Below are 16,440 nucleotides of genomic sequence, written 5' to 3' on the forward strand. Positions count from 1 at the left end.
GAAAGAGTGGTCAAACATTGGAACAGGCTGCCCAGGGAAGGGGTGCAGTTACCATCCCTGGAGGTGTTCAGAGACTGTATTGGTGTAGCACTTCAGGACATGGTTTAGTGGGCATGGTGGTGTCGGGTTGATGGTTGGACTTGATGATCTTAGAGGTCTCTTCCAACCTTAATGATTCTATGATTCTCTAAGTTCTTTGCTACTTGTCCACTGACATTTGTACATGTGCTTAGGGTTTATTTCCTTTTTGTCTCAAAGTGGGATAAATGCGTAGTGCTTGTGCACCTAGAGCTTCTCACCTTTAGGAAGTGCAAATGTACAGGTTGCCCCTGGCTGATGTTTAGTCAGAACTGATGACACAGTATAATTCTAAAAAATCCGTTGGGTAATTCTGCATTGGTTTTGAGGGAGCTTCTAGCCTTTTTAACTATTAAAGAAAATCTCCTGTGTCACTCAGTCTTCAAAAGTGAGGACTATCAACAAAATAGTCTTCATTCAAACTCTTTGAATTGGTTCAGCCGTTGAGGAAATATGATGGAGAGGGTGCGTTACTGTACCTGTTATTGTCCAATTGGTGAATATTATCATGGAGAACACACACAGACTGGTATGTCAGATCTTCCTCTGCAGGGAAAAAAAAAAGGATTGTGGGAGGAACAGTGCATGAATTTGTGTTGAAGTGAATGGGCATGAAAAGCTTCTTGTTATAAATAGTAGATTGTCATCTCTGACTTTTTTGAAAAGCTGTGTACGTAGTCATTTGATGCCAACAGTTGTTTTCAGTGGATGTTTTCCTGTTGGAAAAGGATTTTGTGGTAGCTGCTCAGTGAAAGGAAAACCGCATTGTTTGTTAATAAGCACTAAAGTTTTTACAGGTATATTACTTGACTCCCAGGCAAAATAGTCTTTATTTTCTTTTTATTCTAATTTTTTTTTTTTTCTTTTCTTTTTAAAGAAACGATTGAAAGCAGCAGAAGCAGAAAGCAAGCTAAAGCAAGTGTATATACCCAACTAGTAAGTATCTTTTGGTATTGTTTTGGGTTTTTTTCGTTATAGAGGATCTGGTGTAGCAGTTTCTATGGCCTGCCAGTATTATGTATTTGCTTTAATTACATAATGAGAAATATAGTTGAACGAACGTGTCAGAGAACTATTAAATTATGTTACCAATATAATGAACCTTCAGCTGATGCTTGAATAGGCTTGAATTCCTTTGTATTTTAGCTGAGTTAATGCTAACCACCCTGGTGCTAATAAACAGCTAGGAGCCCTGTGGAAGAAAACACAGGATAGCTTTAGTAGTTCAAAGCTGGCTAGAGCAAAGCAGCCGTCCTCCCAGTCTGCTTGCACTGCTGCTTACGAGTGAGTAAAAGACAAAGCTGTTGCCACACGCAGACCTTCCGTTTCTGGAACACAGGGTATTTCCTCCAAGGGCACTGAGGGCTTTCCCTTCAGGGTTTTTCTGAATAGGATGCTGTGCTGCCATGTTGCTCATTTCCTTCATCCTGTATAATGTTCCCATCCTGAAGCAACCGTTAACTTATCTTGTAATTTTTATTTTTATATGGACGGGTAGTTGGGGACTTGCCTGCAGGTCGGCACGGTCATGAACAAAAGGGTATCTAATTAACTGCTCAGTAATGTATCTGTTTTTCTTAATTTTTATCATCAGTGATATGTGTATCCAATGTGTGATTGTTTCCTAATGTCATTTATGTATATATAAATTTATATATAAATCTATTAAAATAAAAATATAAAGGTTATATAATGTATGTAAAAAAATATATATATAAAAGGGTTTTTTTTTAAAGTGTGTTTCTTCTATTGCATTTCCTCTGCATAACCTGAGCAACAGTTGTTATAATGTAGGACTTTAAATCTCCCCTGTCCTTTCTCTTTTCAGCTTTCACTCCCAGATACGTTCCCATATGTGTTATCTCAAATGACTCCTTTACTCTCTTATGCTATCTCCTTTCAAATATTTATGAACTTCTACCATGTGTTCTGTTACTTAAGCCAAAACTAAGTTTTACATGTTTAGCTTGCAGGACAGTCCCTTATTTCTTCTGAAAATAGAGGATCCCTGATTTCTTTTTTGCTTTGAAATATGTCGATAACCTCTCGGGTGAATTTACAAAAAATGAAGCATAATATTCAGAGTGAAGCCAAATAGATTTCTTGTCATGCAATTTTTCAACAGTATTGCTTTTTGTGGATGGTGTTACTCTGCAGGGGGACATGGGACGTCAAATTAAACATGAATTCACAATGTGATAAGCTTGTAAAGCAAAAGCCAATGTAATTTAGACTGCAGATGCAAAAGGATATTAGAGACAAGAGAGCCTGGTAGTCTTGCTGTTTCTTTTGGATTATAATGTATGTAGGCTGGGCTTCGTATTTGAAAGGTTATGGTGCTTATTTGATAATGGCTGTCTGGAGAGGTGTCTTATCCCTCAGCACTGTATCTCATCAAGATAATTCCTGTTGCTATCTAGAGAATATAATCAAATCAGCAACTTACCTCTCTACTTCAGGAAAAGACTTCTGTCTCTACCCGCGCGGTTGCTATTTTTATCTCTGGCTTTGATTTCCCATCACGGTTGATTTTGTGTGTGTTATACCTTAACTTACGTATTGTTTAATTGATAAAATGGATGTCGAATTTTCCTTCTCCTTCAATATCCTTTCATATGTATCAGGAAAAGTAGCAATTGCTTACATGACTTATTTAATCCCTCATGAATGCTTCTGCTGCTTTTTTGCTGTTAATACCTCTGAATGCGGCAACAATTAAGTATTTCTAAGATTTTTTTGGATTATTTCTACTCACTTTTCAGTACAAGGTGTGGCACATAGGGAATGTATAGCATCTACCATTATCATGTGACGTAAAAGATTATCTTCTTGGCTTGTAATAGCAATACACGATGTGGGGATCTAAATATCAATGTTATTGATTTGTCCTTATCGTGTTACTGAGCCCATTCCTGTTTAGAGGCTTGAACCACAATAATCCCCTTGTCACCTCAAAAATAAATTACTTGATGTAGGCTGTCACAAGACCTATGCAGAAGTGTATCAGCTGATTGAGTGAAACCTATTTGAACAAGAACTGGTGTAAAATTATTTGCAAAGAGAGACCCTGGAGGATATCAAACTCAAACAATTTTATCTTTATTTTTCTTTTTTCCTTTTTTTTTTTTTTAATCTCTGGCTGTCTTCCACTGATAAGACTCATTTGTTCATGTGATCTTAATAGGAAAATCTAAGGAGAGGGGAGGAAAATAATAAGAAAAACAAGAGAAGTTGTCTTCAAAGGTTATTTCTCATGTCACATACAGCTTTAGAGTTGGTATTTTTTAACTGTGCCCCAGTCTCAAGTAATCTGGGTAACTAAAGCATGGAGAGTCATACAGGTAATTGATGTGAAGTTATCAAGTCCTCAACCAACATCCTAGATAGTGGAAAAACATTTCTGTCCTTCATACTGGACAAACATTTCTGTGCTCCTTCCAAGAACAACCCTGGTTTTGGGACAGACATCTGTAGTTGATGTGACTGAACCCCATGTTTGTATGCATGGCTTTGTAATGCATCCATTGGGTTGAAAAGCACTAATAGCTTTCCTGGCAAAAGGAAAAAGTAAAAAATTAGTTGAATTCTGCATTCAGGAAATAATGAAAAAAAAAAAATCTTTTAGTTCTTTTCTGTAGCAATTTATATGTCAGTGGGAATGCTGTAAATAAAGCAGAAGCCTGAGTGCACAAAGAGATTCCGTGTTCTCACACGCTTCATCCTGCCATCCACCAGTGTGAACATGGGACTCGGAGATCTTTCTTGTTGCAGAGGTCGTCTCAGTCTCTTTCTCACTCTAGTATGTTCCCAGACATACTCTTCAAGCTGTCATGGAAGTCATATTCTGGTTTTGCTAATCTTACAGATATCATATGTACTATAACTTGCTTCTTGATGACGGTGTCATTGTGTAGCTGGTGCTTTTTGGGACTAGGACATCTGCAAATCACAAAGGCTGAGGCATACAGTTTTAGAATCATAGGATCATTCAGGTTGAAAAAGACCTTTGAGATCATCTAGTCCAACCATCAACCCCACTCTACCAAGTACACCCCTAAACCCTATCTCCAAGCACCACATCTAAACGACCCTTAAACACATTAAGGGATGGTGACTCCACCACCTCCCTGGGCAGCCTATTCCAATATCTGACAACCCTTTCAGTGAAAAATTTTTTCCTAATACCTAGCCTAAACCTGCCCTGGTGCAGCTTGAGTCCATCACTCTTGTTCCATCATTAATTACCTGTGAGAAGAGACCAGCACCAACCTCTCTACAATGTCCTTTCAGGTAGTTGTAGAGAGCAGTAAGGTCCCCCCTCAGCCTTCTTTTCTTGAGACTAAATAGCCCCAGTTCCCTCAGCCGTTCTTCATAAGACTTACTCTCTAGGCCTTTCACCAGCTTTGTTGCCCTTCTCTGCACTCTCTCCAGCACCTCAATGTCTTTCTTATATTGAGGTGCCCAAAACTGAGCACAGTACTCGAGGTGTGGCCTCACCAATGCCGAGTATAGAGGGGTGATCACCCCCCTACTCCTGCTGGCCACGCTATTCCTAATACAAGCCAGGATGCCATTGGCTTTTTTTGCCACCTGGGCACTGCTGACTCATGTTCAGCTGTCTGTCGACCAGCACCTTCAGGCTGTTTTCTGCAGGACAGCTTTCCAGCCACTCTACCCCAAGCCTGTAGCGCTGCATGGGGTTGTTGTGGCCCAAGTGCAGGACCTGGCACTTCACCTTGTTTAAGCTCATACAGTTGTCCTTGGCCCATCAATCCAGCCTGTCCAAGTCCCTCTGCAGAGCCTCCCTACCCTCAGGCAGATCAACACTCCCACCTAACTTGATGTCGTCTGCAAACTTACTGAAGGAGCATTCTATCCCTTCGTCAAGATCATTGATAAATTTTTTTAACAGAAGTGGCCCCAGTACTAACCACTGCGGAACACCACTTGTGACTGGCCGCCAGCTGGGTTTAACTCCATTGATCATCACTCTCTGGGCCTGGCTGTCCAGCCAGTGTTTTACCCAGCAGAGTGTATGCTTGTCCAAGCCATGAGCAGCAAGTTTCTTCACTAGAATTTCGTGGGAAACAGTGTCGAAGACTTTACGGAGGTCAAGGTAACAATATCCACAGCCTCTCCCTCATCCATCAAGCGGGTCATCTTGTCATAGGAGGAGATCAGTTTAATTAAGCAGGACCTGCCTTTCATAAAGCCATGCTGACTGGGCCTGGTCACCTGGTTATTCTGTAGATGACTCATGGTGGCACTCAAGGTGATCTGCTTCATGACCTTCCCTGGCACTGAGGTCAGACTGACAGGTCTGTAGTTTCTTGGATCCTCCTTTTGGCCTTTCTTGTAGATGGGTGTCACATTTGCTATTCTCCAGTCCACTGGGACCTCCCCAGTTAGCCAGGACTTCTGGTAGGTGATGGAGAGAGGCTTGGTGAGCACATCCGCCAACTCTTTTAGTACTCTTGGATGTAGCCCATCCGGCCCCATAGACTTGTGTGCATCTAAGTGGTGTAGTAGGTCACTGACCACTTCCTGTAATTGTGAAGGCCACATTCTGCCCCCCTCCCTGTCTTCCAGCTCAAGGGGCTGGGTGTCTAGGGAACAACTAATACTAAAGACTGAGGCAAAGACGGCATAGGGCACCTCAGCTTTTTTCTCATCCTTTGTCACTGTGTTTCCCCCTCTGTCTAGTAAAGGAACCTTAGCCCTCCTTTTGTTGATGTATTTGTAGAAACATTTTTTATTGTCCTTAACAGTTGTAGGTAGTTTAAGTTCTAATTGGGCTTTGGCTCTCTTAATTTGCTCCCTGCATAGACCCATTACTTCATATAGTCCTTATGAGAGACCTGCCCCCTTTTCCAAAGGTCATAAATTCTCCTTTTGTTCCTGAGGTCATGCCAAAGGTCCCTATTCAGCCAGGACCATCTTCTTCCCTGCCAACTTGGTTTTTGGCACACGGGGACAGCCTGCTCCTGTGCCTTTAAGACTTCCTCTTTGAAGTATGTCCAGCCTTCCTGGACACCTTTACCCTTCAGGGCTGCCTCCCATGTGACTTTGTCAATCAGTCTCCTGAACTGGCCAAAGTCAGCCCTCCAGAAGTCCAAGACAGCAGTTTTACTGACCCCCCTCCTTACTTCCCCAAGGATTGAAAGCTCAATCATTTCATGATCGCTATGCCCTAGACGGCCTCCAACCTTTTCTTCCCCCAGGAGATCATCTCGGTTCACAAGGAGCAGGTCCTGGAGGGCTCCTTCCCTGGTTGGCTCCCTTACCAGTCGTGTCAGGAATTTTGTGTGGCTTTTCTCTCTTTTGCTTTGCTCTATGTGATATCAGAAGGGGTAAGAACAGAAAGGGAAGAATGAAGTGCTCCGTACAATCCCCAGTCTCCAAAATGTAAATTTTAGATGTACGTCTGTAAATGTAAATGAACACGTTCTACTTACAGTATTTTATCTGAGAATCTCAAAGCACTTTTAAAGCTGCTAACGCTGCCTCACAAACACTTGTAAAGTAGGGCAATATTATTCTCCCTACCCTGCCTCTTTTTATAAGCTGATACGGAAATGGGAGGAATAGGTCAAAGCTTTGGATGACTACAAGGGGCGATGGCTTAACAAGCTGAAGATCATTCTCTTACCTGTTTCTTGGTTGTCCTCAGCCTGAGGAGCAAGACTTTTTTCCTTCTCTGTTTAATTGTGCAGAGGTGTCCATCACAGCATGGAAACCTTCAAGGTGTAATGTTGTTCTTTCTTTTGTATCTGTGCTAGTTAAAATGGCAATCTTCAACATTTTGTTGAAGAAAGCTTCTGATTTTCAAAAAGCATTGTTTAGCAGTCATCATACCTCTTCTTAGAAGTGGGTATTTACAGTACCCTGGAGAGTTGTGATGAGAACTCACCTCTGTGTTGTCTGGATAAGGAATCCAGACCCTTGCATTAGATGCCTGGAGGTAGATGGCATAAATGTTCCTTACAAAGGATTTAAAAATGCTCTTACTTCTGAGGCTTTATTTCTTTAATTGTTCTGTTGCATCTAGCACCACTATGGTTTCCTGAATAACAGGAAACATTGATTGATGGTGTTAAGTTTATAGTTATTGTTAATTAAAATTTTCTCGCTGTGCTGTGGGTCAAATGCTTGTTGGTCAGGTAGTGAAGGGATTTCAGTGTTCTGCTTGGCACAGGATTATCTTCAGGTTGGGTGTTTTAGGCAGGGGCTTCGGTCCGTGATGGCTGGCTTCCAGTGTCTTCTTTCTGCGTGCGCTTTATCACTTTCTCTAGTTGAGACTGATCTCCTGCAGAATACAGCCCAGAAATCTTAGTGATCCCTGTTCCTAGTATAACTGACTGCTCCAGCGCAATTGAAGCCCATATAAAAGATTTCCTTATATAAGAACTGGAAATGATAGTTTACCGCACCATCACTACTCTCACTACCTTATTTGCATCTTTCATTTCAATTTCATTAATTGCCTAATGATTCATCCAGTTATTCGTCTAATTCTCCTGTTAATAGCTGTAGCAGGCTTTGGTGATATCAAACAAGTTTAACATATCATCAACAATTAAGAGCTTTTTGCTTCTTATGTGATGAAGACATTAGCTGCCTGAATTTTATTGTTACTGCCCCTGTGAAACTTGACCTTAGCTTTGGAGCAGCACAGTTTCTGGTGCTTTTGCAGCTACATCAGTGGTACTGTTCCAGAATCCTGAAGTGAAATTACTGCCACAACTACAGCGCGACAGTTTTGTGATCAGTGTGATTTGGTAATCGGGTCTCACCTCTGCGTCCCTTTCACTTGTATTTGAAATACAGGTTTCACAGGGGTTGTGGAGAGGACAACGGAGTCAGGCCATCACCCTCCTTTCTGCACGTGATCTTAAGTACTTTGGATGTGCATGCGAATCCATGCAGTCTTGTTCTCAACTAACTGTTTACAACCAGACACATCAGGCCTTCCTGGCATGCTACTCAAAAAAACCCCAAACCTCTTTGTGTGCTTTAGTGATGGATTTCAGACTCCTTTACTGCCTTTGTCAGAGGATAAACCGATGTATAGAAGGGAAGCAACATGCCTGACGTTGAGCCATAAGACCTGGGGTGAAGGCTTAGTTTTCTTTACTTCAGTCTTTTGCTCTGTCTGTTGAGCAACGCTGCTTGTAACAGTGGGCATCTGTGAGGGCTGTTTGTTTTACAGCATCTTGGTAATGTTTGCACATGGAGTTTGCTAGTGAATCATTGGCAAAAGTTCTTTTGCAGCAGGTTACTATAGTGACATCCCAGAGCAAAATGCTGGGTAGCATGAATGTACCTTCTTTCAACTCTCCTTTTGTTAAATGTGTCTGCAAATCTCCTGCCATCTGTGGTGTCAGAACTTTGTGCCGTTCTGATAAGCACCCCGAAACACTTTAATTCTTGTAAGAGCCAGGCAAAATAATAAGCAAAAGGAGAAGAAAACCTCATCAGACTTATTAATCTAAATGCGTTTATTTTTTTCTCTTCTCTTCTCTGCTTCTTTTGGGTTATATATGGGCTGCTCAGTGTACTGAAGGAACAAACTATTTACAGTGTTTCTGTGCTACTCAGCCTGCTAAGCTTTCTCTTTGGCAGAAAGACCCTGAATTTTACCATGAGGACCACCCTCAGAATGCTCTCCAAAGTTTTTCTTGAACTGGGCAAATACTGTCTTACCTCCTTATGCAATTTGTGTGTGGTCCTTGTAGGTCATTCACAGCAGAATCTATTTTGTCTCTATAGAAATGGGACTTTACCAAGCTCTGTATCTTGGTGCCTGCTCAGACCTTTTCAAATAAGAAGGATGACCTTCTGGCTTCCAGGACAGTGTAAAATTTCCAGTAGTGTTTGGGTTTGTTCTGGAGCTGCAAAGGCCAGTTATCTTCAGAAATCAGTCATTTGGAACTCCTTTGCTTTCAGGGGTCATTGCTGAGAACATGAAACCTCATATTGATGCCCCATTAGAAAGAAATTAATTTGGCCATATTCCCACAATGCTGTTTTTGCAGCGCTAGCCAGAGTGATAAGTGATAAATATTCTGGGTCACTGAAATCAATGTGACTCCTGTGTTAGTGTGCAACTCATACGTAAGAAAATGCATTTTCAGAAAGCTGTTTTATAAAGCCCATTTTAAGATATTTCTGCTTGAATAAGTGGATTCTTAATCATGGGTTTATTAGTTGGAAATAAAAAAATATGCCCACTCTTTCAGTCTTCAGGTAAGAGAACATGGTGGGATGTAATTGGCACAAGTCTGCACCAAAGGCTGCTTCTGTAAGCTGAGCTCCCAACAGCACCTTGGAGTCTTTGTGTGTTTATAAGCTCCTGGTGTATTCTTCTTCTCTGAAACTTCTTGTGTGACTTCTCCCATCTTCCTCCATTCCCCAGAAGTCCTGTCTCGGCAATATCGATTCTCTGTCTGTGTTCCCTCCCATGCCAGGGATTTTCTGAATGCCTCATTTGCCTCCTCTTCCTCTGCAGAGGTTTTGTACTATTCCATCCTGCTCTCTATGCCAAGGTTTTGTTTGCCCTTCCATTCTTAGCTCCTGACAGTAGCTTTATTTTTTCCTGAGTCAACGTTTTTAAGAGTGTATAGGGATGAACTGAGGTGATTCAGATGGTTTTATATTAGAATGTATTAGTGATAGCCATCAATGCATTTCTTGCTCTACAGATGTTAGGCTTTCAGAACTTTTTTGCATTTAGTAGAAACCTAAAAGCATTCTGTTGGAAGCCCAGACCATAGTTAAGATTTGTCAGGAGGCTCATATTCACGACAATCTCTATGTATACACTACATCCAAAGATTTTGTTTAATGTGTTGGGTGTGCTTGTGCAAATTGTGGCTGCATGATGCAAGCCTTTGCAGTAAGACAATGTGAAACTATTTATGACTGCAGTCTAGGGTTATGTTTCCCTGAATAAGACAAAGGTTGCCCTTTCTCTGCCTACCTCTCCTGCTCTGTCTCTCGGCCCTATTTTTGGAGATTTAAGCAAAATATCCCTCATGCTAAGGACTGAGAAGGATCTGTAGGTGAGATCTTTTTGTCACCTAGATTAGAATGTCTGGAATAGTAAGATAACTGCCTGGCCTCACTGGTTTATTGGTTTTAAATGGTTTTGGACTCTTGAAAATGGCATCTAACCATAATTATAGTTATTTTTGTTATCAGTGTTACTTAAATATTGTCGGAGATAGTATGTTCATGGAAGTCAGACTGCTGGTAAGTATAGCTTGTTCTGGGAGCCACACGATGAATGAGATTTAAATCTTCAAACGTTTTGGGCCATACTTTTTTAAAAGTCAAGTAGGAGATTGCATGCCTCGATTAATGTTTGTCCTCCTTTTGCTTTGTGTTTTAAGTAACAAGCCAAACCCCAACCAGATCAATGTAAATAATGTCAAACCAGGCGTGGTAAATGGTACTGGAGTACAGGCACAGAACACGGGAGCAGGACGGGCCTGTGAAAGCTGTTATAGTAAGTGACATGCCAGTATGGCAGCTGTGCATAGAGAGTGGGAGTGCTGTGTTGGAAACAGTAAAGTAAAAGCTGTGTTGTCGTGGGGGGTGGGAGGGGTGGCTGTGGAAGGGTGAGGGGACAGAATTTGATGTAGCAGCATTTAAGCAAGGGTTTTTTTTGAGTTATTGGTGTTATGTTTGGAAATAGAATTATGAAGTACTAATGGGGGAGTTAGTATATGTCCTATGTAATTGCGGGTAGCTATTGAGCAAAGACTTAAACCACCAAGGTGTGAATTTGGCAATTTTTTCATAATTTATTAGTAGATTTCAAAACATGGGATACCACTGTATTTGGTGTGCTGCCTGATAGTAATGTACTGAGTTGTAATGATTGTGCTCCTTTATGGGAAGCCTTTAGAGATGCCGCAGTGTAGGACTGTACAAGAAGTCAAGTCAGATTTTGTACATTTCTTTAGTCGTAGAATTAATGTATGGGGAGTTCCTGAAGAGAATCTTCCTTCTATCTCATGCTCCGCAGAAATCGTCTACCAGTCTTGCAAAATGAAAACTTTTAGTTTAACTGGCAGGAAATTTTTCCATCCTACTAGCTGGTTTTTGATGTTCACGTTTTAAAAGGGGTTTATATGTGTAATTAATCACAAGTGCATTTAACAGTCATGATGCCAGTGAATCCATCATCAGTTTTTTAAGATCTCTCTGAGCTTTGCAATGTCTTTATGTGGGTTTTCTTTTGTGATGGTTCTAAAGAGAATAAGCTCTGAAGTGTGATCCTGTTTAAGGATATATATAATTTCCACCTTTGTTATCTCTAGCCACACAGTCTTACCAGTGGTATTCTTGGGGTCCCCCTAACATGCAGTGTCGCCTCTGTGCATCCTGTTGGACGTACTGGAAGAAATACGGTGGCTTGAAAATGCCAACACGGTTAGATGGGGAGAGACCAGGACCAAACCGCAATAATTTGGTAGGTACCTGCAAAGCAGACTACTCGGTGCTCTGGAAAGCTGATGCCATGATACCTAACTAGTTGTTCACTGTTCTTAAATATTTAACAACAAAAAGAATGCCTTCAGCCCCCATTGTTGTCCCTGGGTTTGGTATTTCATGTCTTGCGGAAGTTGGCATCTTAACTTCGGCGAGAAGTAATTTGTTACCAAGTTCTGCCCTGACAAAAAAAAACATCATTTGGTTAGCAAACTACCCATCAAATGCATGGGTTAACTTAATAAAGATGGAAGAAAATGAAATGCCAGCCAGTGTTCCTGGTATTCAGTTTCCATCGTCTTTGCTGTAGGGGGAAGAGGACTTTTTTTTCTGTAAAGGGATTCATTATTTCCTGAAACCTGTTGCCTTTCCCAAGGCACATTCAAAATTAGATACCCCAAATAGCTAGTGGCTTTTTAGAGATCACTTACCTTGTTTTTCTACTTAATCCTTCTTTTTTTTTTTAAGTTAATCCTCCTTCCTTTTGGATAGGTTTGAGTAGGCATTGTATGAGCTCTGTTTAATTTTTCCCCTTTTATTTAAAAACCAAAATTCTCAGAATTTTTCTGAATTCCTGGAAGCATCATACATTGAGCAGATTGGAAAAAGTAGCTGCATCCCATGAACAGAAGGATAGTGCACACTGAACTTTATTTTTAACTTAAATTAATTTCTTTCTTCTCTTCTAGTCTTTGCTATCATTCACTTTCTATTCTGTTTGTTTCATTTAACCTCTGTTCTTTCCAGGCTTCTGTTTGCCCTCTGTAGCTACCTAATTGCTGAGATAACTGCCAGGTTTTATCAGCCTTTTACCTCATTTGTTAGTTAAAAAGTATTTAAATACTCAGAGAGGGAAAAGCCTTGTTCTCCTCAAACTGAAATTTCCTCCTATTTTCCAACCATGGGCAGTTTTGAGATAACAAGATAACCTATTTCATTATTTTATTGGTTAACTTAGTTGCTTTTCATGAAGAAGACTCTGTTTTGGCTCTCTGTAGTCAATAAACGTCTTTCAGTAGTATTCTTTATTACTGTGATGCAGTGAATATTTGACAACTCTGTAAATGCATTAATTTAGTTCACAGTAAGAATTAAAACAAAAATTCTTGCAACTTTGAGACAAAAAACATACTTGCGTGCTGTAAGTTTGCTTTGGGAAGGGAGTTTGTGATGTATGTTTTAGCCATACAGCTTTCTGATTTTTCCTCTCCTTCTTACAAATGATTTGCTATAAGGAGTTTGCGTTGTATATCCAAAGCAACTCTAAGCACCCAAAATTGGAGAGTCTTTCTGTTGACTCTGTAAGCACCAAATCATGCGATAGCATCAGACAACTCCTTCAGGTCCGGCTTTTGGATCCTTGTTTTAAAACTTGGGACAGCACAGAAATAAATACTTCCCCTGTGAAGAGAAAATGTTTACCTTTGTTTTATCCTCTGAGATATTTTGGAGGAAAATTCCAAATATTGGTAGGTAAGATTTGGGAGACGGGGAATAGCTGGGCTGAAAATATTTTCATCTGTAATACTGTTTCTGTTCTTATGTCTGTGAATCAGTAGTTGAAAGTGATTTTATAGGGTATTCTTCCTCTTCTTTAAAACCATACTTTCTAATAATTATTTTTAGAAACCATATTTTTCTTTCTTTTTAGAGTCCTCATGGTGTGCCAGTACGAAACAGTGGGAGTCCCAAGTTTGCTATGAAGACACGACAAGCTTTCTATCTCCATACAACAAAACTAACAAGAATTGCCAGACGTTTATGTCGAGATATCTTGCGCCCGTGGCATGCTGCAAGACATCCCTATCTGCCTATTAACAGCGCGGCAATCAAAGCAGAATGTGAGTGTTGATGCAGCTGGGAACTAATTGCAAAGGAGCCCTTTGAGATTCCTTTCCTATAAAGTTTGAGTTGCAACTTCTTGAGATGCTCTTCTTGCACGTAGCTAGTGGTTTCACAAAACCTAGCTGTACTTGCAGAGCGTTCTAAAGTGAATGTAGGCTAGACGTATAAATTTGGTAATTTCGCTGTTAGTTTCGTGTTTGGATGTTTGCTGTTACATTTAGCATTCTCCTGCATTTGTGTCCTGTTGCCAAGACATGCTTACAACCTGCAAAATTTCTTTAGTTGGAAAGCTTTTTCAGGACACTGAAAAGGACTTAAAAAATTGAGTTATTAATTTAGTTTTTCTATAATATCTTTACCCTCTAATTATGTTTTTTTTCTTTTACAGGCACAGCACGTTTACCTGAGGCATCAGAAAACCCATTGCTATTAAAGCAAGTGGTTCGAAAGCCCTTAGAAGCAGTACTCCGGTATTTAGGTATTAAAAAAACCAAACACCACCAAACACGTAAACTCCCAACCAAAGAAAAAACCCTACTAGTTAATTCTGCTCATGATTTCTTTTTCCATTTGGTTCTGGATTTAGAAGCTGGTTCTGGATTAAAAAACAAAGCGTGAAAAGCTTCCCATGAGCTTGTCCTTTTTCCTTTTCCTACTTAATTTGAGACCTAGTGGCTCAGCAGTCCACTTGGGGCTCACGGAGCTGATTCAGAAACTTTTCCAGGTAAAGGGAGGGATGTGTTTGTTGTGGCTTTTTGCTGTATGTGGGTACAAGTTACCAGTTACCATCTAGTAATGGAGGCACAAACATAATGTTTTGGTAACAATTGGTCAGTCCACTGTTCCAATTTTTGGGCTGTCTGGAGGCGGTTCCTACAGTTGGGTCCTCTAAGAACCCTCTTGGGTTTAGGATAGCACTATGTCCCACAGCTTGTGAATCAGTTGCTGGCTGTTCTGTGCTGGAGCCAGACAAGGGGACTATACTTCCATTCTGCACTTTCTTTTGTTTTTTGGTTTTGTTTTCCTATGGTTTTCATGAGGACTTGAGCCTCATCAGCTGATCTGGGGGACTACTGAGTAGCTCCATCCAGGATCTTAGTGTAAGTTTTAGGTGCTGGAAGCATCTAAAGTGATGCTGCATGACATGCCAGCTCTGACTCCAAACGAATGCAAAATCATTTTCCCTAGTGTTGCTGGTTGCTAGAGATACCCTGAAGACATGTCTTGGGTTGTTACAGCAGCCTAACGTGAGTCTAACCACAGAAAGCTAGCTTGGACAGTGGTACTTTGAAGGCTTTCAGATTAACAAGGAAATTGATTGCTTTTTTACTCTGATAAGAAACACTGGAGTTAATTTTATGTTTCTTTGAACATTTTTGTTGATGAAACACTGTAAGGCTCGGGGTTTATTAAATATTTACTGCTTCTCTGTGGAGTGCTGTACTTCTACTGTGTACTAATGAGATACACAGATTGAGGACACTTTGGATATGTAGAGTGCAACGGAAGAAGGCCAGTAAAGGGAGAAGATTTGCTATTGGATAAAATCCTGCTTTTAATAGTTGTACAGAATGTAGCAGTAGACTTTGGGATTTCATTAGCGTTGTGTCAGGGTCTCCATTTGACTATTGAGCTGGGAGAAGGGACTGAAAGAAATGGAGGGAGGCACATGAACTGGCGAGAATGTATTTTTGGAGGTGTTGTGCTCAGTGTGCTTTAAATTATATGTTACTCCTCTGTTGGGGCTGTGAGAGAAAGACTTGGTTGAAGCTCCTGTTTGCTGTTGCTTGAAACTTTCTCAAAATCTTTTCAGTTGAACGGCGTGTGTTTGATCTCTGCCTTGGCCAAAAGTTTGGATTCAGACTCTGTGTGTTCTTTATGGCTGTGCCTTGAATCCTCACTTTTTTGGCTAGTTCAGAAATTGTATTTTTTAGAAACCTTGCAAAACTGGAAAAGTTGTAATTTCCCCAGAGTGTAGGGGTGTTGTATGAGTGTACAAAGATGGCCTTTAAAATAGAGCACCCCCAAAATGAACACAAATTGTTGGAGAGTGGTGTTTTGGAAATAGATACAAAGTGCTTTTATTATCAATTCTTATTTTAGGATAGTATTACAACACTGGTTTTAACATCTCCAGTAGAGGTGAATTCCTAAATATGCTTAAAATGCTTTATATATAAATAGCAATCTCCAGTCAAAATTATTGACTGAGGTAGCTTGTATATAAGGGGAGGTATACTTGGTCACCTTGGAAGTTTGCAGGTTGTTTTCAGATTTATAATTCCAGTATCTTCACTGATAAAAACCCCCACCTTGCTGTTTTACAACAGAGTCTCATCCATGTCCTCCGAAACCAGATCCTGCGAAGAGCTTGTCCAGTTCTCTCAACAATCTGACTCCTGCTAAGTTTACGCCTGTCATTAATAATGGGTCCCCAACTATCCTGGGAAAAAGAAGTTATGAACAGCACAATGGAATGGATGGTAAATACTTTTCTGCAGAATGTGTATTGTCTATGTAGGCTTTTTCTTCCGTCCTTTCGGTATACAAGGAGATTATTTAAAACTACAGTCCTTTATATAAATTCCAAGTTTCTTATTCTTGAGGGAGGTTAACCTCAATAGCTTTTTCCAGTGATGTTTCCTATTTCTTTTGAGGTTTACAGCTTTTTAACCTGTAGGCAGTAGCTGTGTGATTCCCAGGTGGCTCTGTAACATGTGGATCACCTGGCTTTCAGCAAAGCTACCAGAGGCTGCATGCCATTGAGAAAGGCAGACTGCTGCTTAGCTGAGGGAGGGAGGCAGACATGCCAGATCTGGCATGACATAAACCTGCTCCTGCCTTGTGCGGAACCAGAGCATTCGCTTTTGTTGGCCCTGTCACTGAGCGCCTCTCTGCAGTGGAGTTTAGGCTTCATCTCCTCAAGAATAAAAGGCAAGTGGGAGATAGACGCAGGATGTTCCTAGCACGGACTCCGGGGCTCTGTTCTGAAGAGGTGCTCTTGCCTGAGAGTGTCAGGGA

The 16,440-nt window shown here is 40.7% G+C and overlaps 1 protein-coding gene across 1 annotated transcript in view; it reads left to right on the top strand.

Moving 5' to 3' along the window:
• MTA1 (metastasis associated 1) overlaps window positions 1-16,440 on the top strand; it is an 89,375-nt gene that overhangs the window by 53,042 nt on the left and 19,893 nt on the right. Inside the window, exons 11-16 of the mRNA XM_086463050.1 lie at window positions 956-1,014; window positions 10,470-10,585; window positions 11,403-11,554; window positions 13,226-13,415; window positions 13,808-13,897; window positions 15,750-15,902. Of these exons, the coding sequence (XP_086319176.1) occupies window positions 956-1,014; window positions 10,470-10,585; window positions 11,403-11,554; window positions 13,226-13,415; window positions 13,808-13,897; window positions 15,750-15,902 (760 nt within the window). The remainder of the gene's footprint in view (window positions 1-955; window positions 1,015-10,469; window positions 10,586-11,402; window positions 11,555-13,225; window positions 13,416-13,807; window positions 13,898-15,749; window positions 15,903-16,440) is intronic.

Source organism: Leptosomus discolor, chromosome 3, assembly GCF_034619465.1.
Source record: "Leptosomus discolor isolate bLepDis1 chromosome 3, bLepDis1.hap2, whole genome shotgun sequence".
Lineage (NCBI taxonomy): Eukaryota > Metazoa > Chordata > Aves > Leptosomiformes > Leptosomidae > Leptosomus > Leptosomus discolor.